We start from the raw sequence: 27,703 nt of genomic DNA on the forward strand, positions 1-27,703 counted from the left end.
CATGTTGATGTAGAAGAGACATGAAGAAGAGGGGACACATGTTGATGTAGAAGAGACATGAAGAAGAGGGGACACATGTTGATGTAGAAGAGACATGAAGAAGAGGGGACACATGTTGATGTAGAAGAGACATGGAGAAGAGGGGACACATGTTGATGTAGAAGAGACATGAAGAAGAGGGGACACATATTGATGTAGAAGAGACATGAAGAAGAGGGGACACATGTTGATGTAGAAGAGACATGAAGAAGAGGGGACACATGTTGATGTAGAAGAGACATGGAGAAGAGGGGACACATGTTGATGTAGAAGAGACATGAAGAAGAGGGGACACATGTTGATGTAGAAGAGACATGAAGAAGAGGAGACACATGTTGATGTAGAAGAGACATGAAGAAGAGGGGACACATGTTAATGTAGAAGAGACATGAAGAAGAGGAGACACATGTTGATGTAGAAGAGACATGAAGAAGAGGGGACACATGTTGATGTAGAAGAGACATGAAGAAGAGGGGACACATGTTGATGTAGAAGAGACATGAAGAAGAGAGGACACCATACTCTCCCAAGCCAAAAGTAAACAGTACAAATAGAAACTCGTGGGGTTTCTTCGAAGAGGAATGTGAACTTCTGAGTTCAGTTTCTCTTCCTCTCCGCCTCGGATCCGGATAAGCTTGAGAGAGATTGGGAATGCTGCAATGAGCGCTCGGTGTCAAAGGGGAGTTACAGCCTTCCTCACAGCTTCCTGTTCCATGCTTTCCTCTCTGGTTCGTGCAGCTGACGGGTTGACGGGCGCGAAAACAATGAAATAAAGAAAGTGGAACCGAACACCAGGAAAGAGAGAGAGAACAACAAGCCAGTCAGATCACTGGGGCGCAGACGGAGCCGTGGTTAGCATCCACTGAGCAGAAACACTTCCACTGTGACGCTGGAGACAGATGTGCTCTGATGTAAAGGATGACAGATGGGTGCGGAGAATAGAAAGAGACTTTAAACCAGAAATATAGGACTTTAAATGCAACACATGACTGTTTTAATTAGGGCTGTCCCGAATACCATTTTTCGGGCTCCGGATATTCGGTAGTAATCAGCAGCGAATATTCGGTGCGGAAAGATTTTTTTTTTTTTTTTTTTTTTTAAAATAACGTTTTTTTTTTACAAAAACATTTCATAGCACGCTCCGAGACACCTGACAACATGCTGTGACTTTTCAGAGTTGTTGTGCCACCGTGGTAGGCCAGTTTCTTGTCGCATATTTGGCACACTGCCTTCTTCTTACCATCGTCCAATTTAAAATGGTCCCACACAGCTGAAGTCTTCGGCATTTTGTGTTCAGGTGTGTGAAACGAGGTGAAGCGTGCCGTTTGCGTTCGTGACTGTGAGTGAACGCGATGTCAGGAGCACAGGCTGAGATTGTATATATTTCCGCATTTTAACAGTGCAATTCAAAAGTATAAATATAGTATAAGAATATGGCAATTCGCCTTTATTGATAGCATACATTTAGGAACAAATTTGAATTGAAAATAAATTAAAAAAACGAATATCCGAATAATGAAATTAAAAGCCGAATAGTTGACCAACGAACGAATATTCGAATAGTCGAATATTCGGGTACAGCCAAATACCTGTTTTTATTTTTTTGTTAATAGATGAATTGCTTAGTCACCTATTAATGCTTACTAAGACCTAAAGGTGACGTCATTAAATAGCTTGTTTGTCCAAAAACCCTTCAACATGAACAATGAGAGAAACATATATACGATTATCAATCTCTCCGTATTAAATCATTTGGTATAATTTCTATTATACTAAAAAGACAATTTAGTGAGAGACTGTTTCCCTTTGTTCAGTGATCGTGCTTAACTTGTTTTTGATGAGAGGGAAACAATTATCGTGCCACATTTAGTTAATTTATTGTTTTGTTTATGTCGGGTTTTGGTACGTGTCCTTGTGTTTAAACATTTACAAATGAGATGAGATTGTTTCCAATAACAACATGTGGATATTACTCAAAGCAAGGCAATCCATGTGTTGGCCATTGGTGCCCTGAATATGAACTAGTATCAAATAACTATGAGTATTAAAATAATGACCCTGTAGGCCAGGGAACCTTTTTCCTCTCAAGGGCCATTTCAATTTTTATAACATCCTCCGAGGGCCGTCCAAATTATTGAACTCAACCTCTGCACACAAAAAACTAAAATCACAGCCCATAAGGCAAGGCAAGGCAAGGCAAGGCAAGGCAAGGCAAGGCAAGGCAAGGCAAGGCGAGGCAAGGCAAGGCAAGTTTATTTATATATAGCACTTTTCAACACAAGGCAATTCAAAGTGCTTTACAAAAAAAAATGAAAGACATTAAGCATTAAAAAAGAAAAGCTAATAAAATAAACATTAAGGAAAAATACATGGATAAAAGTTACAGTGCAGTTTAAGATATGAATAGTTCAATTAAAAGCAGCGACAAAAAGAAAAGTCTTCAGCCTGGATTTAAAAGTAGTCAGATTAATAAGTAAGAAAGACATTAATTTCTCCTTTCTTTCATGCTGTGCAAAGAAGAAGCAACCTCTCAATCCAGATATCTCACCATGCAAGCAAGCGAGGGGGGGGGGGGGGGGGCTCACCTGGGGGGGGCCGGGGGGCATGCTACCCCAGGAAGATTTTTAATTGTTGAAGTTAGAAGCATCAATCTGGCGCACTTTGAGAGCAACATTAAGAGATGTATGGAAACATCTCTCGACACCCACATGAAACAGAACTGTAAGCAGATTTTCTTTTTCTTTATATACAACTGTATTTACTTTTGTGTTGCATGCCCTGAGTGACTGATCATTTTAAATGTTGCACACGCAACTAAAAACAACATAACAATCCCTCTTGATGGGAGACATTCAACCAGATTTAAACAAAATGACTCAAAGAAATGTTAAGAAACTCTGACAAAGAACGTCTTTTGGCTTCACTCTCGGAGGGCAGAGAAGAAGCACCACTTTACAATAAGGCTACCCTATAAAGGGTTTACGAATAGTTTGTAATTCATTTATTAATTAGGTTGTGAACACTTTGTAAATCATTAATAAGCTTTTGTAAGACATGAGATAAACAGGGCAACTGTGACCGGTTGCTTGCCAAATAGTGAGCCCACATGTATCTGTGCTGCTAAGCCTTATATTGGCTACCTAGCTAACTTCGTCTCCTTCATCAGCCAGCATCCTTGGTATCTGTTGCTCACTGAGTTGATTCTCGCTAAGTAGCCAATATAAGGCTTAGTCATCTTGCTAAATAGTGAGCCCATGTATCTGTGCTGCTAAGCCTTATTAGAAATGGTAGTAACTCATTAATAAATAAGGCTCCCTTTTGGCGACTATAAATGTTAGTAACTCGTAAATAAATGGTCATAAGAGATGCCAAGAAACATCAAGATGGATGGGGGGAATCAACTCAGTGAGCAACAGATACCAAGGATGCTGGCTGACGAAGAAGACGAAGTAAGCTAAGTAGCCAATATAAGACTTAAATGTGGGCTCACTATTTGGCAAGAAGACTAAGTCTTATATTGGCTACCTAGCTTACTTCGTCTTCTTCATCAGCCAGCATCCTTGGTATCTGTTGCTCACTGAGTTGTTTCTCGCTAAGTAGCCAATATAAGACTTAAATGTGGGCTCACTATTTGGCAAGATGACTAAGCCTTATATTGGCTAACTAGCTTACTTTGTCTCCTTCATCAGCCAGCATCCTTGGTATCTGTTGCTCACCGAGTTGTTTCTCGCTAAGTAGCCAATATAAGGCTTAGTCATCTTGCCAAATAGTGAGCCTGTGTTGATGTATGTTAGAACTGGTTTACAACCTAATTAATAACCTAATTATAAACCCTTGTAATCTTATAGTAAAGTGGTACCGCATTGCCTCCATTAATCATTAACCATGTTGAGATAATATGTACACAAAAGCGAGAACTTAAATGGTACAAAGAGATGTAAAACCATTAGGCTTCAAAAGCTCAAAGAGTGGCCTGCTGTCAACGTACACCCTCACAAAGGCCATTTACACCCCGGTGAAAAAAGAGAAGCCATAAATTGTGCAGATGGATGGCTGTGGAGACATTCTTGGGAGCAGTAAATTGTTGTGCCTTTTTAACTGCCATCAGAAAATTCCTCGTACAAGAGGGGCCGTAAAGTCGGAAAAAGACAGGGAGTCAATGGGCGTGACGGAGGGAGAAGAAGTCCCACGGCGAGTTTTTAAAAATCCCATTACTCACCCACAGTTGACCCAGGCGATCGTCCCCTGGCCCTTCACCGTCTGGGCCACGTCGGATAGCAGTTTCAGGTGAGAGTCCCCTGATGTAGCTGCGGACACAGAGAATACACCACGGTCAGCTTTGTCACCGAACCCGGTCAATAGCTCAGGAGAACGCTGGCGGACACAGAGGAACACTGTCATGTCCGAAGGAGACGAGGGGGGTTGAGTTACGGTGAAGCTCGCTGTATTACCAACAGGCCCGAGTACAGAAGAAAGAGATCACCGAGACTGGGATGGAAGAGGGGTTTCTAATAGCTTGATGGGTTCAGGGGGGAGGTTTAAGTTACATTAGCTTTCAACGTGGTACAATAGCGTGGCTAAGCGGGGGATGGGAGGATTATATTTTGGGGGCACAAAGACTTCTGGAGCACACCGACTGTTCGGATGACGGAGGAAGCGCAGCGGGTGTGTTTTGGGGATCTGTACTTTGTACCTGCTGCATGCTGCTTCCCACCATATCCTCAGACACGAGTGTGAACTCTTTCATGGCCCACATGGAGGGTTTCTAATCACTGGAGACTTGCACAATGCACTGAGTCAGAGAGGAGCAATGGCTGACTTTGCTTTGTGTTAGGAAAGAGGAGACACGAGTGTAATAAAGCGTACCGGCTACAGCAATAACACACGGTTATATTAGTGATTTCCATCAGATGTGGCAAGCGAAGTAGATTCCTGCGAGTTAAGTAAACAACGTGTAGTCCGTGTGTAATACAATACATCATTAATATACCCCCCCGAAAACAAAATGTGTTTTATTCACTGCAAGAGAACAATTCTTCCCAGAGCTCCAGGCTATATTTAGACCTGGGGGCGCTGACATGACTCCCCAGGGTCTCGCTCTGTACAAAAACATCTGGCAGTTCAGGATCAGTTACCGTATAACCATGTATGGAGCAGATTATGGCTGGTGGAATTTAAAATATGCTCACTTCGGGCTGGGCGATATGACCAACAGGTACAGTATAGCATGTTTTGTGGTTATTCAATGTATAAGTATTCTATATGAATCAAGATGTATGTTTTATTTACTGTTTATTGCAATAGAATTGATAGAGAAAAATATATATGATAGATGTTTTATCATATTTAGACTGGAGCCACACGAGAACGGTAACAAACCGAATTCGATATCAAAAAAGTCTTCCGTCCACACGCAACAGGCACCACAAAATACACAAAAAGCAGCGAAGAAGACTTCCCGCGCATGGTTGCCATGGCTGCCATGGTTGCCATGGTTGCCCTTCTGTTTATTCTCTGCTGTGGACGCTCCGGCTCTTTTTCTCCCTCCCCGAGGCGAGCGTGTGCTCCTGCTGTATATCATTTGAAAAGTGCCGGTCAGAGGTCTTCATTGTTATTTATTGAGCTTTAAAACAAATTGATAACGACTCGATATATAATATAAGATTAATAAATGGAGCCCCTCTTCTCCTCCCCCTCTTCTGACAGCCCAGCAGCTGATCTCTGAGCAGGAGAGGTGGGAGAGGCGGGGCTATTGCGTCATCGTTATCAGGAGATTATCGTATAGGGCGTAGACACGGAGCCGTTTGCCCCCCCCCAGAGCGCTTCGTCCGCAGATCTACCCACCTTGGGACCCGTTATCGTTTCCAGCGTTTCCATGTCGGCCTCGTGTGGCCGAACCGTCTATAATATGATAGAGAACTGTAGCGGATACGACCGTCACCGTTCTCGTGTGGCTGCAGCCTTAGAATGGTGCAGGAATGAGTCAAACCCCGAAAGGTCTGTGGTTAACACAAGCTTAAGAGATTTCCACTCTTTATTCTACGACATTAAACACGTCAGTAAATACTCCACTGGTGAATCTCTGAAGCTTTGAACGTGTCCTAAAAACCAACACGTGACTAAATGAGACGACGAAACGTCTTCACACCGAACATTAGCTTAGCGGTGACGACTAAACGTCTTCACACCGAACATTAGCTTAGCGGTGGCGACGTGAAGTCATGTGACCGTGCTGTAGTTTGTTTATAGCCTAACATTAGCTAGTTAGTTATTTTACAAAAAGCGTAATAGTGGTTTTAATATGTAGAGATTATCCTGTTGAATAAAACGTGTCAGTATGGCAGACGTCCAACATCCAATGTAAAAACACCATTGATTTTGGTCAATGAGAGGCTCTTTTGAATCGGAAATTAATAATTTCTAGCAGCTCCATCTACAAGCCTGCTGAGTGCAGTCTTCCTAGAACTATGAAATTGAAAACTACCGTAAGGGTTCCCTAATGTTTGGGAAGAAGACGCTGCTTTAAAGCTCTGTTTGACTGCATAAAGCGTTTTATTTTCTATTTAACGCGTACTCTCTAATTCTGTGGGATAAGCGTTTTCTAAGTTCATTACGGAGATAAAACCCTGAGATCTATCTCCCCCTTCAGAGCACGCTGCAGGCTAATTCTGCACAGAACATTACATTTAAATATATTCTAAGATACTGGGGTAAAATGTTTTTTAATCTGTTGCATCAGAGCTGGGCAAAGGACACACACACACACACACACACACACACACACACACACACACACACACACCACACACACACACACACACACACACACACACACACACACACACACACACACACACACACACACACACACACACACACACACCACACACACACACACACACCACACACACCACACACACACACACACACACCACACACACACACACACACACACACACACACACACACACACACACACACACACACACACACACACACACACACCACACACACACACACACACACACACACACACAACACACACACACACACACACCAACACACACACACACACGGCTTGTGTCAAGCAGGGCTCGAGCTGAAGGACGTCCCGTGACTGAGCACAGGCACCTGTAACCTTGGCTGCTGTGCTCTCAGTGTAGGGCTGTGCAAGTAATCGTATTTTAAATCGCAAATACGATGTTGGCCTGCCACAACTAGGAAAACAACATCATCGAAAAAAAGGATTATTTTGCTTTGCTTGGTTGTGACATATTTGATCTAATTTATTTTAGTCTAATTTATTTGTATTTATCATATTTACAAGTGCGCTCCAAAATATTTGTTGATCTTGTTTATTGGTATTTATTATTTTGATATTATTTATTTAAATATATCATTTATTTTCGTATTGGTTTTTCAGTTGAATTATATGTTCAGGCTAATCAACAGTTACAAAGATGCTGTTCAAATTATTATTTGTATTTGTTTTAAAGTTCAATAAATGGATGTTTTCAATGTCAATGAATAATCGTATTTAATAATCGTGATATCAATTATTGACCAAAATAATCGTGATTATGATTTTTGCCATAATCGCACAGCCCTATCTCAGTGTCTGGTCTCCCTGTTCCTGCCTGTTGGCGTCAGCTGATCGAGGAGTGATGATGAACTAGCTAAATACACGGTTCTGGGGTAGCGTTCTTCTGCCCTGTGGTCAGACCGTGGCCCGTGACATGTCGTGTGAACTCTCCGGCCGCAGCTCCAAATAAACCGTCAGTGTTTGCCATCAAAGCTCCAGCTCTCCTCGTCTCTCCGAGTCCTGACTCTAATCGCTTCAGAAGTTTCCCCCACACCAATGACATCTATGGCTATTACTTTCTCTTTCTCTTACACTTGCTGTTTGATATTGTGTATTGTGTGCATAAGGTAGGAATTGTTGGATAATGTTGCATTTATGCTACTACACATAATTAAAGGATTAAGATGTGAAATTACATCTGTAACTTCTTTCAGTTCTCTAAATCAAGATGTCGGACAAAACATGACGTGGGTTCGAGACAGTCAAAAGTTTGTATTTGTAAGTGTGCAATCGTTATCTTCTGTTGTCACAAATTATTTATTAATGACAGATCAAAGCTCTTGGATGTCTTTTAAACGTCGCGAAAGGCTTTATTGGCGACGGCTTCTAACCAAGTACCTAAAATGTAAATTGTGTAAACGGTGATTCTAAAAATAGATTGTGTTTAATAATGCACGTGAACAAGTCCATAATGCATCAGCACTTAAAGCTTCCTTTGCATATCAATTAAAACAAGTTGACAATTATGATTTTGCGTTAAAAAGACACAAAATGCATCTTTAAAATGGGGGCATTTCTTTAGTTGTGTGACATATATTTTGTCTGTGAAATATTAGAAGTGTTAATTGGTTTTTCCAACGACCTCTACAGTGACAAGCTGTATAGAAGCCATTAAGAGAATAAGCCATGTCTATGATTCCTGTACCCGATGTTCTCTCCTCCCTGGACAGAAACACGGAGGCTACACCAAACACGTATGCTGCTGAACATGAGAGCATGTTAGATGTGGAAGTGTTCTCTGACCTGTCTTGGTGTACGCCACCAGGACGTTGGTTCTCGTCCTCAGAAGCTTCTTGAAGTCTTTGTGGTCGCTGACCTTCTCTATGAGAGGAGACACCTTCAGCGCCTCGAGCACCGGCAGCAGCCACACCTGAGGAAACACAAGAACACAATCCTTTATGATGCTGCCCACTGCTCCTGGTACTGGGACACACACGTCACTGCGTGTGCTCTGCATGTGTGACCATTGAAGAGGGGTTCATTCTAGGGATGCCAGAGATTATTCGATTATTCGAATATTCGTTACAGTCTCCATAATCGAATATTATTTTTAAAAATCGATTTTATTTATATATTTTTTTTTTATTATTACAATTTTTTTTATTATTATTTATGTTTTTTTTTTTCTTTTTCTGGCTTAGTTTCAACCAAAATATATCGAATAATTAATAATCGATTATTATTCGCCAGGGCTGCTGAATAATCGATTTTGATCATGGTCAGTTTCTGGCAACCCTAGTTCATTCCTCCTATATGTTGGCAAAGTACAGAAAGCTGACATTAGATGGATCGATCTCATTTTGTTTGTGAAGCTAAATATAACACATTAGTTGCTCTACAGCAGGGGTGTCAAACTCAAGGCCCGGGGGCCAAATCCGGCCCTCCACTTCATTTTCTGTGGCCCCACAAGAGCTCTGAAAGAATATAATGTTTATTATACGGTTACATGCCGCTTTACAGAAGCACGTCACCCATAAACTACATGTCCCACAATGCATCTCATTTTTTGACATGAAGAGACTTGCAATTATTTAGCCTAGACTTCTGCTTTCAGACGTAGTTAATTATGAAGTTATTATCCTATCCCATAATAATCCAATGTAGAGCCAATAATATCATATAATACATTATTTTATATATATATATATATATATATGATATATTTATATGTGTACAACACAACATTTTGATATGTGTATGTGTTTTTTTTATATGTTTCTAGTTATTGTGCTTTTTTCTTCTTTTTTTTAAATTATTGTTTTATTATTTGACTCCTATTGTGTTATTGTATATGTGTTCCCTGTGCAGCACTTTGGTCAACTGAGGTTGTTTTACATGTGCACTGTAAATAAAGATTGAGATTGAGAGTTCCAACCGGCCCTTTGAGTACAACCATAATGCTAACGTGGCCCACGATGAAATTGAGTTTGAGACCCCCACTAGAGGCTGCACAGCTTCAACACCCTCTGTCCTTCGAGCCTTCACACATACGGAAACAAACAATCTCCAAAAAGGAAAAGGAAGTGTTTCTTTTCACCCCATGAACTTCACTGAAGTGCCAGGATCTGGAAAAGCTCACATTTATAGGTGATTCCTGTCAAACATTGCTGTTATTCTCCCCGTCAAAATGTTAGTTGTAATAAACCTTCACAGGCCACCGGCAGGGATCAGACTTTAAGACTTGGTATGAAATTAAAATGTCAAAGCTATGAGGGGTATCAGCTAGATCCAAGTGAAAGAGTTTGATGCAGAGCTACACTCTTATAGCTAGAGATGTCCCGATCCGATCACGTGATCGGGGATCGGAGCCGATCACGTGATTTTCAAAAGATCGGGAGAAAAAAATCGGGGATCGGGATTTTTTAAATTTATTTATATATAATTTTTTTTTTTTCATTTAATGTTACAAAACAAAAATGACCATGTTCACGTCTTAAAGTCATCCTGAGGACTTAGTGTTGGTTTAAAATTACACAACATGATGTATGTGTTGCTTTCTTTGGGCTTGTTTTCAGACCTGCTTATTCCTCTGAAAGCTGGCAACAGAGTGGGCGCAGTGTCTAATAGTAGCAGCAAGCCAACGAGAGGCTACGTTCAGCTGGTGACTCGGGAGTCGGGACGGAGAAAATGTCAGGAGTTTGGAAGTATTATGAAATTGAAAGCGAAGGCAGTGTAACAGCCAGATGCAATGTTTGCAAGGTGGAGGTTCCGCGTGGTGGAAAGAACAGAGCTACGTTCAACACGACCAATCTAATACGCCACCTGAGAAACAAACACCAACAACAACACGACGAGTACACAGCGGCCACTCGGGTAACGGCACAGAAACAACCGACACTTTCAGAGACTTTCAAAAGGAAAGAGAAACTGCCCCAGAACAGAGAAAAGGCCAAAAGAATAACAGCCAAGATAGCTGAATTCATCGCGTTGGATGACCAGCCGTTATCTGTTACCTTTGTTTCTCTTAATGCATTGCATAAAGATCGGATCGGGAAACATCGGTATCGGCAGATTGTCAAAATCAAATGATCGGAATCGGATCGGGAGCAAAAAAAGGTGATCGGGACATCCCTACTTATAGCACTGACTGCCGTAGTCCAAAGCACCGGCTGAGAGCCATTGTTGAACCTCTTTACTGTGCTCATACTTGCCAGTATATTGTTATATTTGCTCTGAAGTGGAAAGCTATTGGAGAGCTTCAACTAGCGCTGAACGATTAATCGATTTTAAATCGAAATTTCAAGTGATGCAATTATCAAAAAAAAATGTAATTCTTGTGTGTCAGTCATCCACACCAATCAGAAGTGCTGTGCTCCACATGTACCAGCCATTGTTAACCAATCAGAAGTGGACCCTGATAGAAGGTGATTGATCCAAGTGCCAAGTGCTTCTGAAAGTGCCGGCCCTTTCCAGATGGCTTCCAGTGGAGCTTCAGATGGTTTGGTGAACCCTCTGAGTCAGGTTAGAGACGCTCCATCACGTGTTTCTATCACAGGGTGAATCTCAAACTGGAGCTCGACTTTAAAGCAACGGAAGCTTCATGTAAGTTTAGTTCTTTCACTCGTAGCTCGGGCTGCGGGGCGCTAGAGACGGGAGCACGTTGATGCGACCTTCCTAGCCGGAGATATGGCCGCATTTTACAATAAACTTCCGTTGGGTCGCTTAAAAACAAATATCGCAAATCGCAATATCTGTCAGAAAAATCTCAATTACATTATGTTCCCTAGTCGTGCAGCCAAAGCTTCTGAACAGCTTTTATACGGAAACTGATTTATTTTCCTATGGCTCAAAGGAGACAGGATGTTGCCTTCAGTGTGGACCTGTGCTAAAGGTGGCTTCAAAGTAAGCAACAGATGGGTTGCATCTGCTTCATTAGTCCGAATGGTGCATTCGACTTTCCCCACGCTGGTGGCTAATGGTGCGGAGCGCCTAATATGGGTAACAAAGCCCATATTGAGAAGCTCGCACTTTCATCAATGGGCACTAATAAAAAAACAAGACTGATTCCACCCGAGCCGTATGAAGTGAATTCGCTGCCTTCTAATGGTCTGCGTGCCATCACCATTCATTAAAAAGCTCTCTGTTCTGCCTGCGGAGGGTTACATTAGACTCAACACATCGCATGCTCGCTCAGCGGGTCCTTCCTGGTGAGTGATATCACCTGGGATGAAAACAAGCACCGGTCAGGCTCCTCTTGATTCTCATCTGGGTGCTCTGCTGAGGGAGGCTGATGGGAATCTTAAAGAAGGACACTTTGCACACCAGTACACTTCTTAATGAACATAGAAGAGACAAAGGGCTTAGAAAAAAGGATGAACAGAGGCCTTGGGTTTCGTACAGACGGATCGAGGCAAGTTATTTGTGTTGATCTGCGTTGATGCTGTCACTTGATGTCGGTGCATGAGGCCGATTAGCTTTATGAGAAGACAAACACAAGCTGTGTCACTGTTTGCTATGAGACCTATGGGAATCACACTGAGGGGGGGGGGTGGCTCAGTGACACGTGTCCTGTATAGGTGGGCATTTAGAGAGCGTGGGGAAGATTAGAAAATGATGCAGGCTGTCTTATTGCCTCAGCGCAGAAGAAGTGTTTTTGTTTGGGGTTATTTATCAGCAACAAACTGGATTACTGAAAAACTACACGCCTGATTCTCATGAAACTTTGAGAAAAGCTGGTCAGTTTCTCTGGAAGGATGCTTAAAGGAATCCTCAGGTCAAAACCTCCATTAGGCTTGAAAGATGGCTGAAATGTGTAGCTTGCTAATTCACAGAAGTCAACATATCTACCACCACTCCAACAGGACTGTCAACGGCTAATCCATGCATGTTAAGTATGCTCCAATAAATCAATGTTCACAAAATCATGCTTCTTCCAGAGGGGCTTTGGTATATGAGGATTGCTTTGAAACGTCTTTAAGGACACTTTAGGCGCTGTCACACTAGAGTACTTTTCCCGTTTAGTTCCGATAGTTCCGCGGATTTTGAATTCACACCAAAAAGAGAACTTAGTTCATGAGAACTTTCCCCCCCTTTTCAGTCCCTGCTAGAGAGGTGGGACTTTCCTGGGGAGAAAAAAGTTCCAATTTCTGATTGGCTGGCATTAGCATTATTAGCATTAGCATTATTAGCATTAGCATTATTAGCATTAGCATTATTAGCATTAGCATTATTAGCATTAGCCCCACGCACCAACGCAGAGAGACTAACTTATGGCAACACAAAATAAAACATGTGAGCAGTGGAGATGAGGAGGTGTCGGCGTTCTGGAGATTTACTCTGAAGGCCTGTCCCCAACTCCGGGGACTTCTGGCCGGGGACTTTTGGCCGGGGACTTCGGGCGGCAGTATACGCCGTGAAGTGGTTTGTGGCCAAAGCAGAAGAAGAAGTGACGTCAGCGGCTTCATTTGCGTAATCTTCCCTCAGGGAACTTATTCCGGTGTGAACGCGCTCTTAGTTCCATGGGGGTACTAAGTGCTGGGAACTAAGTACATCAAAGTACTTGGTGTGAAAGCGGCCTTTGACATTCTTATGGGCAACACTCTGGCCTAACTTTGAAATACATCATAACCATTGTAAATCCAACATGCACACAGCTGCCAATTACTGCATAAGATCATCACAAACAACCCGGAGCCAGGTTTAAGGAGTTTAATGATGGGGTTTTCAGACAGGCACGTTGCCCTTTCCCATGGTGTGTTATATACGTTTGTGTGCATGTACATGGTCTGCAAAGGCTAACATCCCCGTGTCCCCTCCAGAGGAATGAGGGAATATTTAGTTTAACATAGATACATATCTGTTTGCCATACAACTGATTTATTTGAGCAAAATGCCATCTCTGCACAAACTAAGTGTAAATAGACTTGAGTTCTCTACCGTCACGGTTTCTTCGAAGTATTGATCGTGTTTTGAACAGTGACCGTAGACGACATACAGTATTGAACACATTGTAAACATACTGACGGTCATTCACGGCTTTAAAAAACAACAACACGGGTAATAACTTAACGTTAATATGCAAACAGACACTAAATACTTCCTGCAGCATGACATCGTTTTAACCTACACCTACAGTCAGCGCAGGCGAACACATGCTGCTGTGAAGCCAATACTTCTCATGGCTGTGATAAAGAGAGATTATTCTACGACTAAGTATTGTCACGTCATGTTTAAATAAGTTCTAGCTGCTTGTGTTACATCGTAAAAAAAGAACTCCAGTTTAGCAGTCGTGCTGCTTCTGAATCTGTAAAACTCTTGGTAGGACTACCAAGAGTTTTACATGACAGATTCAGGAGCAGCACGACTGCGTTAATCGCGTTAAAATAATTAGTGGCGTAATTTTTTATTTTTTTATTATCGGTATCGGTCTTGAGAAGCAGGAAGTTATCGGTATCGGTTTCAAAAAACCAATATCGTGCATCCCTAACAACAAGATGAACATATTTGACCGTGATTTAATTGTAATACACGTTTCAAAATGATGCCGAAGTAACAACATACTGATACCGGTTAGTAACAACCATGAATTAATGCTTTGACAAGTCTGCAGACAGACGGCAGGCGAAACACCTTTTAAAATGCGTGTTTTCTGAATGTAGCTTGGTTAAGCTAACGTTATATATGCTCCGACCGTCCACACTCACAGCAACGGCCTACAGACATAAATAAACCAGCGACTGTATCCTCCATGACACAGGCAGTCTGTGGTTTGGACTTGTTTAACTTCTGTCTAGTTTCTGGACAGATACGAGGAGCTGTGAGCTCTGAGTGCTAACAGCTAACGGGTGTGTTGTTTTCTGGGGCGCTCATTGAAGATGACGTCACGGCTCCGCCTACACTGCGTTACTATAGTAACTACCCCAGTTCCTAAACTGTAATGGAAACGCAGCATTAAAGTGAGCCGGGCCTAATAAGGCCTAACCAAACCGAGCGAGGCCTGCAGTGGAAACGCGCCATAAGAAAAGAGACCAAAAGTATTTCCATTATTTCACCATCTCCTGTAATGACATGATAACACAGCTCCACAATCATCTTCTAAAATATGAAGCATCAACGTCTCACACGGACTGAACATTGTGACCTTAAAGAAGGTGGGATTCATCGCAGTGTTATTCTGTCAGACGTACGTGTGCCTCTTAAACTGGGCTTTACACGGATACGTGTGATAAGCCAATTGAATCTCATACGTATTGCCGGCTCACAACATTAAAAGGCAAGAGTTAATTAAAAAATGACCTCGTCGAATTCAGCGTTTCCACCGTGATCAAAACATGAGCTGTTCAAATGCCACATCATCTGCGCTCACCGTCAGACAGCCGCTTGAATGTCAACTGGCACGAACCAAGTGTGAACCTCCGAATCCATTCATAACTAATCTACCTGAAACTTTCATCATCGATCGAACGGGAGCCAAAGACGGGATAATGCTTTTTGATAACAAGACTCAAACTCAGAATACAAATCTATCAGTACTTTCTTATTTGCCATCAAGGTAGGTCCCGTTGCGTATAGCTGAACAACATATATGCCGTTGTAAAGTCAACACGTCTCATGGTAGTGATAAAGAGTGATTATTCTCCCAATAGACTCGTCATGTTACAATAATAGAAATAACTTCCCCGTGCCGACAGCTGTCTGTTACACAGATTCAGAAACAGCACTACTGCCTTATTTGCCATCAAGGTCCCGTGCTGTAGAACAGTGACTCTTCCTAAGCAGCAGGTGATCAGCCCCTTGCCCACGACGAGCCCACACCCTCCATCTGGTGTCGCTAATCTGCTGCAGACATGGCATCTAGTTCTAAGGGGCCGTACTGAGTCAGCACCCAGAGTTTCTCTTGCCTCAGGTTTCCTGGGCCTAATGAGCCGTACAGGTGTGTGCACGGGCTGATTGTAGAGACACAGCATCCGATGCCACACAAAAGGCTTCTTAGCTTTCACATGAGCAGAGGAACAGTCAATTAGCAGTTTAGCATCCATTACACTTCAGATAGTATCAATGGAAGACAGGGAGAAACCACCAATACCAAACTGCTTCTGTTGTGGGATCAAACCGATGCCTTTTTACCATTTCAAAATGCTTTCTAATAGCCGTCTGAAATATGAAACGTTCACTGGTCCAAGCCTTTCTGTTCAACATTATTTCAAAAAGATCATTTGGGTTTTTTTCTCGACTGTTCGGACAGGGGTGTCAAACTCAATTTCATCGTGGGCCACATTAGAATTATGGTTGCACTCAAAGGGCCGGTGGTAACTTCAAGACTATATAAATATACATAGATATATATAAAATAATATATTATTTTACAATATTTCCTCTGCATTGGATTATTATCTAGGGTAATAACTTCATAATTAACTACGTCTGAAAGCAGAAGTCTAGGGCAAATAATTGAAAGTCTCTTCTCACAAAATGAGATGCATTGTGGGACATGTAGTTTATGGGCAACGTGCTCCCGTAAAGCGGCACGTAACCTTATAATAAACTGATTATATTCTTTGCAAGCTCTTGTGGGGCCACAGCAAATGAAGTGGCGGGCCGGATTTGGCCCCCGGGCCTTGAGTTTGACACCCCTGCTCTAAGGTATTGTAATGAAGATGTTTCATAGGTGTCTGACATTTGAGAAACTAAATAAAATGTCAGTACCTACATTGTTAAGATAACTACTCAAAAATGTAAACAAGTTGCATCCAGCCTTTTAGATAAACAGGGAAGTAGAACAAATCAATAAGGGCCACTCCCCCATGGCAGCTGACCGTACTGATGATGGGAATCTGGTAACAAAGTGTTACTGAAAACAGGTCGGGTCACACACATTGATTAAACCTGGCCGACAAAACATTTAGAGTTTACCCGCCATGGGCAACAGATACATTGTTAAGAGTGTGTGTGTGTGTGTGTGTGTGTGTGTGTGTGTGTGTGTGTGTGTGTGTGTGTGTGTGTGTGTGGAAAGTTTGGATTTAAGTGTTTTGACAGCAGACCTCCACCACCCAGACAGATGACCTCACGCATGTGCTGCAGTGGTTTGTAGCCTCCATTGTTGAATAACTCCATGTGCCCTGCTACACACACGCACACACACACACACACACACACACACACACACACACACACACACACACACACACACACACACACACACACAACACACACACACACACACACACACACACACACACACACACACACACACACACACACACACACACACACACACACACACACACACACACAACACACACACACACACACACACACACACACACACACACACACACACGGACCTGAACCCATGGCTTGGTTCAAGTTGTGTGAGTAACTAAAGTGAACTTATTGTGAGCTAATTATCAATTGAAAATTAACTCATAATCAACTGAAATTCAAACTCGTCAGGTTTATTGTGCTCCCTTCCAACTCGTGTCTACATTTCTCTACAAAGTACAAATGTAAAAAAAATACTTCTACAAATGACTTATGACAGCAACTACAGTGAACTACTACAAAGTTCAAACATGTATTTCATTTACCAAACTAAAGTAACCAAACAGTCCCTGAGCTGACTGAGCCTAAATCCCTAAAGCTTTGCTGAAAGGTAGAGTGTAGAGTACACTATATATTACACACCTACTATACAGTATTCCCTGTACTGTACTGTCTGTACACCATGTCTTTTCTCTACATGTGTACATTATACAGTACATACATAGTGATGTACATACATACAATTTTGAAACAAATGTCATACATAGTTAACTTAAGCATCTATCATCTAAGATGTCACTCGGACAGTGAGGAGACTGTCAAGACTCGAGACACTATGTCTAAGCCAATCACATCGCTAGCTTCCCTTGACGTCACACAGATCTCGCGAGCAGTTGCGATATTTTGCGAGACTTCGTGAGTTCAGTAATGGCCGACATATCAGAAGCCGAAACGATGTTTTTCGTCTTTTCTCAGCGCAAATTTTTCGATTTATGGAAGGTTTTAGATGGTTAGAACAAAAAGGAGAATATACGTAAGTGCTAGTTTTTTTGCGAGTCCAAGTACCGGTTCCCGACGTTCCGGTTTTAACCGGACTTGAACCGAAACTTTTTACAAGTCCAGTACCGGTTCAGCTCGTATTTATTTCCTATCGTTGAGCTATTTTTCCATTATTTTCAGCAAACCTATTGGCCAATTAAATGTCTTAAAATATTTTATTATTTTTTAGATATGAATGCCAATATCCAACAAGGCAATCACCAAATATGAAATATGATAGCTTGACCTAAGGTTATGTTATCCAGCAAGTCATTTTACTACACCGTGCATTTTGACAGCCTGTCAGGTTTGGCACAGTACCAACACGTCAAACCGTGACACTGTACACACACACACACACACACACACACCCAAGATCCACCCATGTTTGCAGTGACTGCTCTGCAACAGGAAGCTGGACAGGAGACGGCCTGCTTTATACTCATGTGACAATTTATAGGGAACACTTTACAAAATGAAAGAAGTATTTCTTGATGTACTGGATTTGATTCAGCTACGTATTCCTAATACATCGGCCACTGAGCGAATGTAAAACACATTGAATGGATCTACTTGAATCTTTAAATGAGGGATACGATCAAGGAATATTAGAAGTGGACCGTGTGTTAAGAATAATTACCGAGGACTGTTTCATTTGTAAGGAGACAGGTATGTGGCATAAAGTACAACATAATACCAAAATAAACACACTAATAGTCAAAGGTTTTTTTTATACTTTTTCACTAAAGAAAACACACAAAATAAAACTATCACAATATTCAAATGTAACACTAACATGGAGCTTTTACTTATCAGGAAAAATACCAAACATCATGTGAATAAAATATTTGTGTTTTGGACCGGGGCAATTTGAAAACATAACTTAGTTTAGACTTTGCATAATGCATTTTCACTATCAGATAAGATGAAGGCACAATACTTCTACTCACTTCTGACTCATATTTGCAAATGACCACTATATTTCCATGCAGTTCAGATTTGCACTGCCTAACCCACTCACTTCTAACAGTCACATGACATGGAGGGTACTACACTTCTTCCAAAGGGCACTTTAGAAACTAGTACACACACAACAGAGAGTGGCAGAAACTTGTGTTCCATATATATCGCAAACTTTCAATTCCCTTTACCAACTCAGCTGGCTGAACAGATCAGTTTCTGTGAAAACGAGTTATGCCGTGGTGTTAACACCAAGCTACCGAGAGAATGAAACTAAGAAGAGATACACTTTAAAGAGGAGTACGCTGAGATAAAGAGAACGATTATCAGGTCTGGTAAACGATAACCAACTAAGTAGGTTTACTCAAGTACAGTATTTTGAGTTACTTGTACTTGACTTGAGTATTTCCATTGTTTACTACTTTCTTCTACTCCATTACAATTCAGAGGTATATTGTACTTTTACTCATTGATGCAATACCTTTAGTTACTTATTTCATTAATAATGAAAAACAATATAATCACAACACCTAAAGAATACTTGTTTCATCAATAATTATAACCAAAACATATAATATATTATTCTTAAATGGGCCAATCTGCATAATGAGTACTTTTAGTACTTTAAGTATATGTTGCAAGATCTGAGTACTTCAACCACCTTTGATTAAGCTGATAATACTACTGTACTTTATATTATTCTGAAATGGGCCATTGTGCAGAATGAGTACTTTTACTTACGGTACTTTAACTATATTTAGATGCCAATGTGTGTACTGTTACTTGTTTGAATGCATGTTTTTTTATTTGTAACAGCGTATTCCTACACTCTGGTACTTATTTGTACAATATATGAGTACTTATCCCCCCTCTGGAGTTATATGCTACCGAGTGAATGAAAGTAAACATGGAGTTAAGCTGAGGTAAAGATAAGTTCCTCAAGTCTGTTGGTGTTACCGAGTAGTTCCCTGGACGGTCTGGTTCTCACAGGGGAGGGACCGGGCACACAGGCGACCGTTGGCCAGGAAAACCCCGCTTAATGTGGGCAGCTACATTTCAAATCCCGGTGACTTTACCACAACAACCGCATAGCCCTCACAGCATTGCTACATTGTTTCCAAGTTCAGTCAAGGGCTGTCAACTTTACCTCCTGCACGGACAGGCTATGGAGACGGATTTCTACTGTCGGTTCTCCCTCCTTAACGCCTCTAAACGGACACAAATCCCTCCGCCATGTGCATGCAGGACACCGAACAGCCCTTACCGTTTACCGGACGCACACACCGGGTTTTGTTTGACTCACCAGCAGCACCAACATGAACATTTTCTCCTCTCTCATCCGACTCCCGTGGCGCTGGTTCCAAGAGGCCATGATGCCGTTGCCACGTCTGGATACTCAGGCGGAATCGCTTTTTCCACGGATTCTTGAGCACGGCGCAAGGCTTCATGGGAAATGTAGTTGTTGTGGGGAAGATTCGGCGGGAGGTGTTCCACCCACCGAGCGAGTGCAATACGGGATAGCAATGAGTCAGAGGGTTCTTTTTCAGAAACAAGTCCTGTTTCTCGCTTGAGGCCAGGAAAAGGCTAGTCACTGTGACCTTTTTACCTGTGCTGGACTATGGGGATCTGGTCTATATGAAAGCACCTGCCCATTGCCTGGCCAAGTTAGATGCTGCGTATCACAGCGCACTGAGATTTGTGACAAACTGTAAAGCATTAACCCATCACTGTACCCTGTATGCAAGGGCTGGTTTGCTTTCACTAACTGTACGGAGGCTCAGTCACTGGTACATCTTTATATACAAAGCCATGTTAGGGAAACTTCCATCTTATATCTGCTCCATGATCTCACGGAGAATTGTAAGTGGCTACTGCCTGAGATCGCATGCTGTGGTTTTATTAAATGTGCCAACTGCTAGGACTGTCTTAGGGAAGACAGCTTTTAGATGCGCAGCTCCTCTGTCTTGGAACAGTCCAACTAAATGGAAACTGAGCAATCTGGTGCCACTAAATGTTTTTAAAGCTCGGTTGGATGCTACTCAATCGGAAGCTGTTGGTACCTGTTTATGTGGATAATTTTGTAAATGATGCTGGATGATGTCCTTTTGTTGTTCTATTTATGTTTCATGTGGAACTACTTGAGCAGGTCTCCCTTGAAAAAGAGATCAATGATCTCAATGGGATTTATCTGTATAAATAAAGGTTTGAAATGAAATGAGAAGTGGGAGAAGGAGTCAGATATTGTACTTTTGTGCTTTTATATATATTGTATTGTATGTTTTTATTGTGTTTCTATTGTGTTTCTATTGTGTATTGTGTTTTTCACTATGTAGGCTATTGTGTTTTAGCACGTATTTATTCGTATGATGTTGTAATGCTTTGTCAAGCACTTTGTGACTATGTCTGTGAAAAGCGCTTTATAAATACATTGTACCTACTTACCTACTTACTTACTTACTTACTTACTTACTTACTTACTTAATTAAAAGTAGAAGTACCAAAGTGCAGGAATACTCTGTTACAAGTAAAAGTCCTGCATTCAAAATGTTACTCAAGTAAAAGTACAAACAGCTTCAAAATATAGGCCTAAGTAACAAAAGCACAAGTTCATTATGCAGATTGGCCTAAAATAGATAGATAGATGGATGGATAGAGATAGATGGAAAGATAGATAGATAGATAGATAGATAGATGGATGGATGGATAGATAGATGGATAGATAGATAGATAGATAGATGGATGGATGGATGGATGGATGGATGGATAGATAGATGGATGGATGGATAGATAGAGATAGATCGATCGATCGCTAGCTAGACTGGCTCGCTCGATCGATGGCTCGATAGCATGGCTCGCTGCTCGCTGGCTCGCTCGCTAGCTGGCTCGCTCGCTGGCTCGCTCGCTCGCTGGCTCGCTCGCTCGCTCGCTCGCTGGCTCGCTCGCTCGCTCGCTCGCTCGCTCGCTCGCTCGCTCGCTGGCTCGCTCGCTCGCTCGCTCGCTCGCTCGCTCGCTCGCTCGCTCGCTCGCTCGCTCGATGGCTCGCTCGATGGCTCGCTCGCTGGCTGGCTGGCTCGCTCGCGCTCGCTCGCTCGCTCGCTCGCTGGCTCGCTCGCTCGCTGGCTCGCTCGCTGGCTCGCTGCTCGCTGGCTCGCTCGCTGGCTCGCTCGCTGGCTCGCTCGCTCGCTGGCTCGCTGGCTCGCTCGCTCGCTCGCTCGCTCGCTCGCTCGCTCGCTGGCTGGCTGGCTGGCTCGCTCGCTGGCTGGCTGGCTCGCTCGCGCTCGCTCGCTCGCTCGCTCGCTCGCTCGCTGCTCGCTCGCTCGCTGGCTCGCTCGCTGGCTCGCTGCTCGCTGGCTCGCTCGCTGGCATCGCTGGCTCGCCTCGCTCGCTGGCTCGCTCGCTGGCTCGCTCGCTCGCTGGCTCGCTGGCCTCGCTCCTCGCTGGGCTCGCGCTCGCTCCGCTCGCGCGCTCGCATCGCTCGCTCGCTCGCTCGCTTCTCGCTCGCCGCTGGCTCGCTCGCTGGCTCGCTGCTAGCTGGCTCGCTCGCTGGCTCGCTCGCTCGCTCGCTCGCTCGCTGGCTCGCTCGCCTCGCTAGCTGGCTCGCTGGCTCGCTCGCTGGCTCGCTCGCATCGCTTCGGCGCGCTGGCATCTGCTGGTCGTCGCTCGCTGGCTCGCTGCTCTCTCTCGCGCTCTCGCCTCGCTCGCTCCGCGCTCTCCGCTCGCTCGCTCCTCGATGGCTCTCTCGCTGGCTCGCTGGCTCGCTCAGCTCGCTCGCTCGCTCGATGTCAGCTCGCTCGCTCGCTCGCTCGCTCGCTCGCTCGCTGGCTCGCTCGCTCGCTCGCTCGCTGGCTGGCTCGCTTTCCTCTCCTTCCCTCTTTTTTGCTCCTACCTCTCTTGGATTGGTTTTTTCTAAGGTTGCATTGTTCTGGTGTCTTGCATAATAAACTTAAGTATAAAATCATCATTGATATTTATTCTCTCCTTTACTTATTTGCATTGCATTTGATGTTGAGGTAATACAGAAGTAAAAGAAAGTAATCAGGTTACATTACTTTTGTATTATACGTGGATTGGTTTCTGATTACTTTTTTCTAAAACTATAATTGTAGAGATTACATGTTTAAAGTAGCCCTCTCAACCCTGCCTGTGCTATGGATAGCGACGAGTGTATTCTACATGATCACCATATTGCAGCCATATTGGAACACAACTAATTACACACGAGGCTAATCAGTAACTGGCTTGTTGTGAACGGCTGTTAATTAGCTCTTTATCAAATCGACTTTCTTTGTGGTTTAATTATAGCTTTGAAACGTGCATGCCCAGTAGATCATGCATGCAGTGATTGGGTCCATTCCCCTGTACAAATGAATGCATTCAAAACATGGGAAAGTTTAAAAAAAAGACATACTAAATTAATACATCTGAACAGAATTGAGTAGAAAACGTGAAACCTTAACTTAAATTAATACAATTTTATCAGGTAAGTTTGTTTCTTGCCTTAATTTAAGTATTTTCTCTAAACTGTATATCCATCTTTCTTTCTGTATATGTTTCTATTGTATTCTTTGTATGTACCTATGCTAATGTTATCATGCACCCTGATGTTGTCAAGGTTTTGTGTGTATATAAAGTTTGATGTACATATATATATTTTCTTGAAAACGAATCTAAAAGATATATATATATATATAAATACATATATCAGGGGTAGGCTAGTCACTCAGAATAGAATAAAAATAAGATCATCCAGGTTTAGTTACTCTCAATGCAACGCTCCAAATGGTTTCATTTATGATTGGAGTTTGGGCTAATATTACCCAGCATACATCTGGCTGCCATAACAATAGAATACAACACAATGGCTTTGGTCCAGAGTTTATCCAAATGTGTTTACTGTTTGAGTTTCATCGAACAACAACAGAGTAACACTGAAATGCCCAGTGGACTTGTATTGCCAGGTAACCCCCGGAGTCCCAGACAGCAACCTGCAGGAGAAAAAGCTTTTCCCAGAAGCCTCTCTGTCTCTCCCAGCTCCTCCAGGCTGTGATTCTTCTCTCAAACATTGCCTGCTTCTTCTCCGGACGGACGCATTTTTGTTGCGACACTCTTCCAGCTCTTCGGGGGTGTCCAAGCGCACTTCCTCCCCATTGCGCTTTCAAATCTTTTCCTTACTATCCCCACTTCTTACTAACCCCCCTCCCCGCTTCCCCCGGCCCCCCTCCCCTCTACCCGGTGGTTTCGTCCGACTCTTGCGGAGAGAGAGAGAGCGCAGTTGTCGGCTGCAGGTCGCCGGAGAGGGACGCACCACAGCGGCTGAGGACGCAGCACTAGAACCCGATTCGGTTCCGTTTCTATTGTTTCTCTGTGTATCTCTGCCTGGCATTTGTCATCAACTTGGGGGATTACAATCATCTTCCAAGGTAAGAGGAAAACCACTTTTTCCCCTTTCTTTTCTTTGGGAACATAACTGAAATGACTGGTAGAAAAGCACTTTGTTAGGGGTGTTGTTGTCTGCTTGTATCGAGCTTTAGATTTACAGGCGGGATTAAATTTGGATTAAAAAAAATGAGCACAATAGCATGCTTAAACTGGAGTAACCTGCTTAGAAAAATAAATATATATCCCTCCATCAAATAATGGATTGGCTAAGCTGTGCTCGCTCCGTCTTTCTCTGGACCATGTCTCTGTCAGAGCCAGGTCTAAGCAATGTGGCGGGTTCTCTGTATTCTAAGCCTTTAACACTTTGTGCCCACTTTAACAGTTTGACGCGAGGGGTTTTGTCCGTTGATAGCATGTGTTATTCAGAGCAGTAAGCGGTTCCTTTATGCCAAGCCAGTTTTACTTTCCACTCACGTTTCATCCCAGGATCAGAGGAGCGTTTGTGGGCTGCAGGATCAGCCTGTGCAGCCACATTAGACTGTCTCAAAGTTACTTTGTGCTGCACTGCATACCGATCCAGACCAAGGCATGCAAACTTCAAAAATAATCTCACGGGGAGATTTAATTGACATTCTCTCTGGAAAATGTATTGTCGAAGTGCTGTGCGTCTCGCGTGCATTGTTTCCCCTCAAATTGGCTTTTTTCCGTAGCAAGTAGCAACCTATTTCTTAAGACTGCCCATAATGACCTCATTGCTTATCAATTCCAATTAGCACATTGGCTTTTACGCGCGGAATGTGCACCCTTTACGCACATCCAGAGGGGGGTTTCAATTAATGTATTCTTTCCAAATGCCAGCCAACGTTCGTGGGACTAATTCTGCATGAAAACACTTCAATTCACTTCGGAAAGTCATTATTCATGAGCCTGTCACATGGATGAATTGCTTTTCCATGTCTCCCCCGAAACACAGCCGATACAGATCTGTTGTATTTGGGATGCTGAGGAAGATCGGGTTAGCTACCCAGAGCTGGGGATGTCACACAAAGACACACAGTGTTATGAAATGAGACAGTTTCCCTCTTGCGTGTGTTAAAGTCGATTATTCTGAAGTGCATTGTTGGGTTGATGTTGCGGACCGACAGAGGGCAGTGTTGAGCAGCTCTGATAGCTGTGAGAAGAACACCTTGCCAGGTGAACTTCTCTGCATATCTGCTGTATCTCCACAGCAAGAGGTATGTGTCTGTGTCCTGGAGCAAAGGTGCAGCACTCGTCAAGCTATCATGTATTTAAACTTATGGGGACATTGCTTTAATGGAGTTTTGCTTGCGTTGCTTTCCTTTTTTCTGTTGCGTGATTAAATGTCTCGCACTCTTTGAACAACAGGGAACAGCGAAGAGACATGTAGTCCAGCTGGAAAGCCTAACTATCACATTACTCAAAACACATCTTCTCTTAAAAAGCTTTATTTCTCGCACCGCAGTAACCAGCACCACCACCGGGGCTTTTTTAAGAGCTTCAATTGTTTTTAATGTAGTACATTTGATTGAGCCTCAGTGGTTCAGTGTCTCCAACAGCACGAAGAGCCCGGTATTATTCATCAACACTCAAATGGCTCTCGGATGCAAATGAGAACGGCTGCTTTGGGTTTGATGACATAATGCATTTTCTGTGGAGCTCTACTTTTTGTGTGGAACCACGCGGTTTCTTTTTGTCGTGGGCAGAACATATTTATATCGCAGTCCCAACATAATTCCATGACTCTAATTAGTGATCCAATATTCATATTAATATCTCGCTCCGGTATTATACCTCCAGTAGTAATTCATCACAAGCACAGCACACAGTCTTTTATTCTCCCCGTCTGGAATTCAAATGCCCTTTTTTATTTTGCTCATTCATCGAATATCTCATTCATATTTGGATTGATATTCATGTATTCCCACATGTGTCAGCGGGCCCACGCGCTTGTCTTACGGATGATTAACACTTTTGTTACTTCGAGAGCTGTTTCAGTATCCTGGGTCAGTCTTTTCAAATGGAAATCAGGGTTTCTTCTTTGATGAACTTATGAGGGCTCTTGACAGGTCCTGGAGAGGGGGGGGGGGAAAGAGATCTGAAACAAACCTGTATTGACGCACCCCCCCCCCCCCCCCCCAGACCCCTCTTAAAACACCTCGATGTGCACTTTCCCTCGGCCTCTCCTCAGTGTCCTTGTAGTTACAATATGTGAAAGTGTTTTTGATTATACATGGAGATCTATCCGTGGGATCTGATGTCGACATTAATAATTCATTTTCATTAACTAATATGATGTGGAGTAGAGGAGCCGGCAGCTTCTTCATCAACATTTTAATGATACATATTTAAACTGTGCCGTGTGGATTATTTCTGTTGGCGGGTATTATTCAAGAGGGGACAAACGGATATGAAAGTTTAATGTCTGGAGAACTTGATCTCTCCGCTCGTCCATCCGATATTACCTGTCCGAGAAAAAGGAAACAAAGCCATGTTCAATATAGTGTGTGTGTGTGTGTGTGTGTGTGTGTGTGTGTGTGTGTGTGTGTGTGTGTGTGTGTGTGTGTGTGTGTGTGTGTGTGTTACCCTTCACAGGTCCATACAACTAGAAAATCAGTTTTAAAGAAACCTATTCTTTCCATATCCCAGCAAACTTGTTGGACTAATTCTCCATTTCCACCCCAAACCTAGCCAACAGAAATGTTTTTTTTGGGTTCTGAAGATAGATGAGTGTCGAGGAGAAAGCTAACCTGAGCTGGGGATGTCGCACAAATAAATAGAGTGTTAAAAAATGGGACAATGACCTTCTTGCATGTGTTGAAGTACATTATTCTGAAGTGCATCCGACACCTTTCTAAGAGAACGGAAACAAAGACATGTCAAATATAGTCTGACCTCCACCTGTGTGTCCACCTCGGCCTGGAGAACTGTGTGTGTGTGTGTGTCCTAGCATTACTATCCTTGTGGGGACCTACATATGTTTACACAGTCACGTGTGGGGACTGGCTTCCCTTATGGGGACAAAATGGAGGTCCCCATGAGGGGGATCATTAATTTTAGGGTGAAGACTTGGTTAGGGTTAGGCATGTGTTGGTTAAGGTTAGGATAAGTCTCCAGGAAATGCATGGAAGTCAATGTAATGTCCCCTGAAGTGATGTATACGTGTGTGTGTGTGTGTGTGTGTGTGTGTGTGGTGTGTGTGTGTGTGTGTGTGTGTGTGTGTGTGTGTGTGTGTGTGATAACGGATATGATTCAGTCTGGATTGAGGTCGTATATGTATTCGGTTAGTTGAAAGCAATAATATGAAGTTCAAATAGCTTCATGCCATGCCTTCCATTAACCTAATACAGTAATCTGTTGACATAATCTGTTGACATAAAGTCAGCGTCTCAGTTTCTTCAGTGGACCCTTCACATGTCTTCAGGT

General features: G+C 42.9%; 2 protein-coding genes across 2 annotated transcripts in view; one reads left to right on the top strand and one right to left on the bottom strand.

Moving 5' to 3' along the window:
- Positions 1–20,325, bottom strand: part of pdia5 (protein disulfide isomerase family A, member 5) — a 117,588-nt gene extending 97,263 nt beyond the window's left edge. Inside the window, 3 exon segments of the mRNA XM_034109974.2 lie at positions 4,259–4,346; positions 8,645–8,771; positions 20,184–20,325. Of these exon segments, the coding sequence (XP_033965865.1) occupies positions 4,259–4,346; positions 8,645–8,771; positions 20,184–20,252 (284 nt within the window). The 5' untranslated portion in view covers positions 20,253–20,325.
- A 3,846-nt stretch (positions 20,326–24,171) lies between these two features.
- The window catches only part of sema5ba (sema domain, seven thrombospondin repeats (type 1 and type 1-like), transmembrane domain (TM) and short cytoplasmic domain, (semaphorin) 5Ba), a 281,741-nt gene continuing 278,209 nt past the window's right edge, over positions 24,172–27,703 (top strand). Inside the window, exon 1 of the mRNA XM_034110160.2 lies at positions 24,172–24,300. The gene's annotated coding sequence lies outside the window, so the exon portion shown is untranslated. The remainder of the gene's footprint in view (positions 24,301–27,703) is intronic.

This window comes from Pseudochaenichthys georgianus, chromosome 21 (genome assembly GCF_902827115.2).
Source record: "Pseudochaenichthys georgianus chromosome 21, fPseGeo1.2, whole genome shotgun sequence".
In the NCBI taxonomy this organism is placed as follows: Eukaryota; Metazoa; Chordata; class Actinopteri; order Perciformes; family Channichthyidae; genus Pseudochaenichthys; species Pseudochaenichthys georgianus.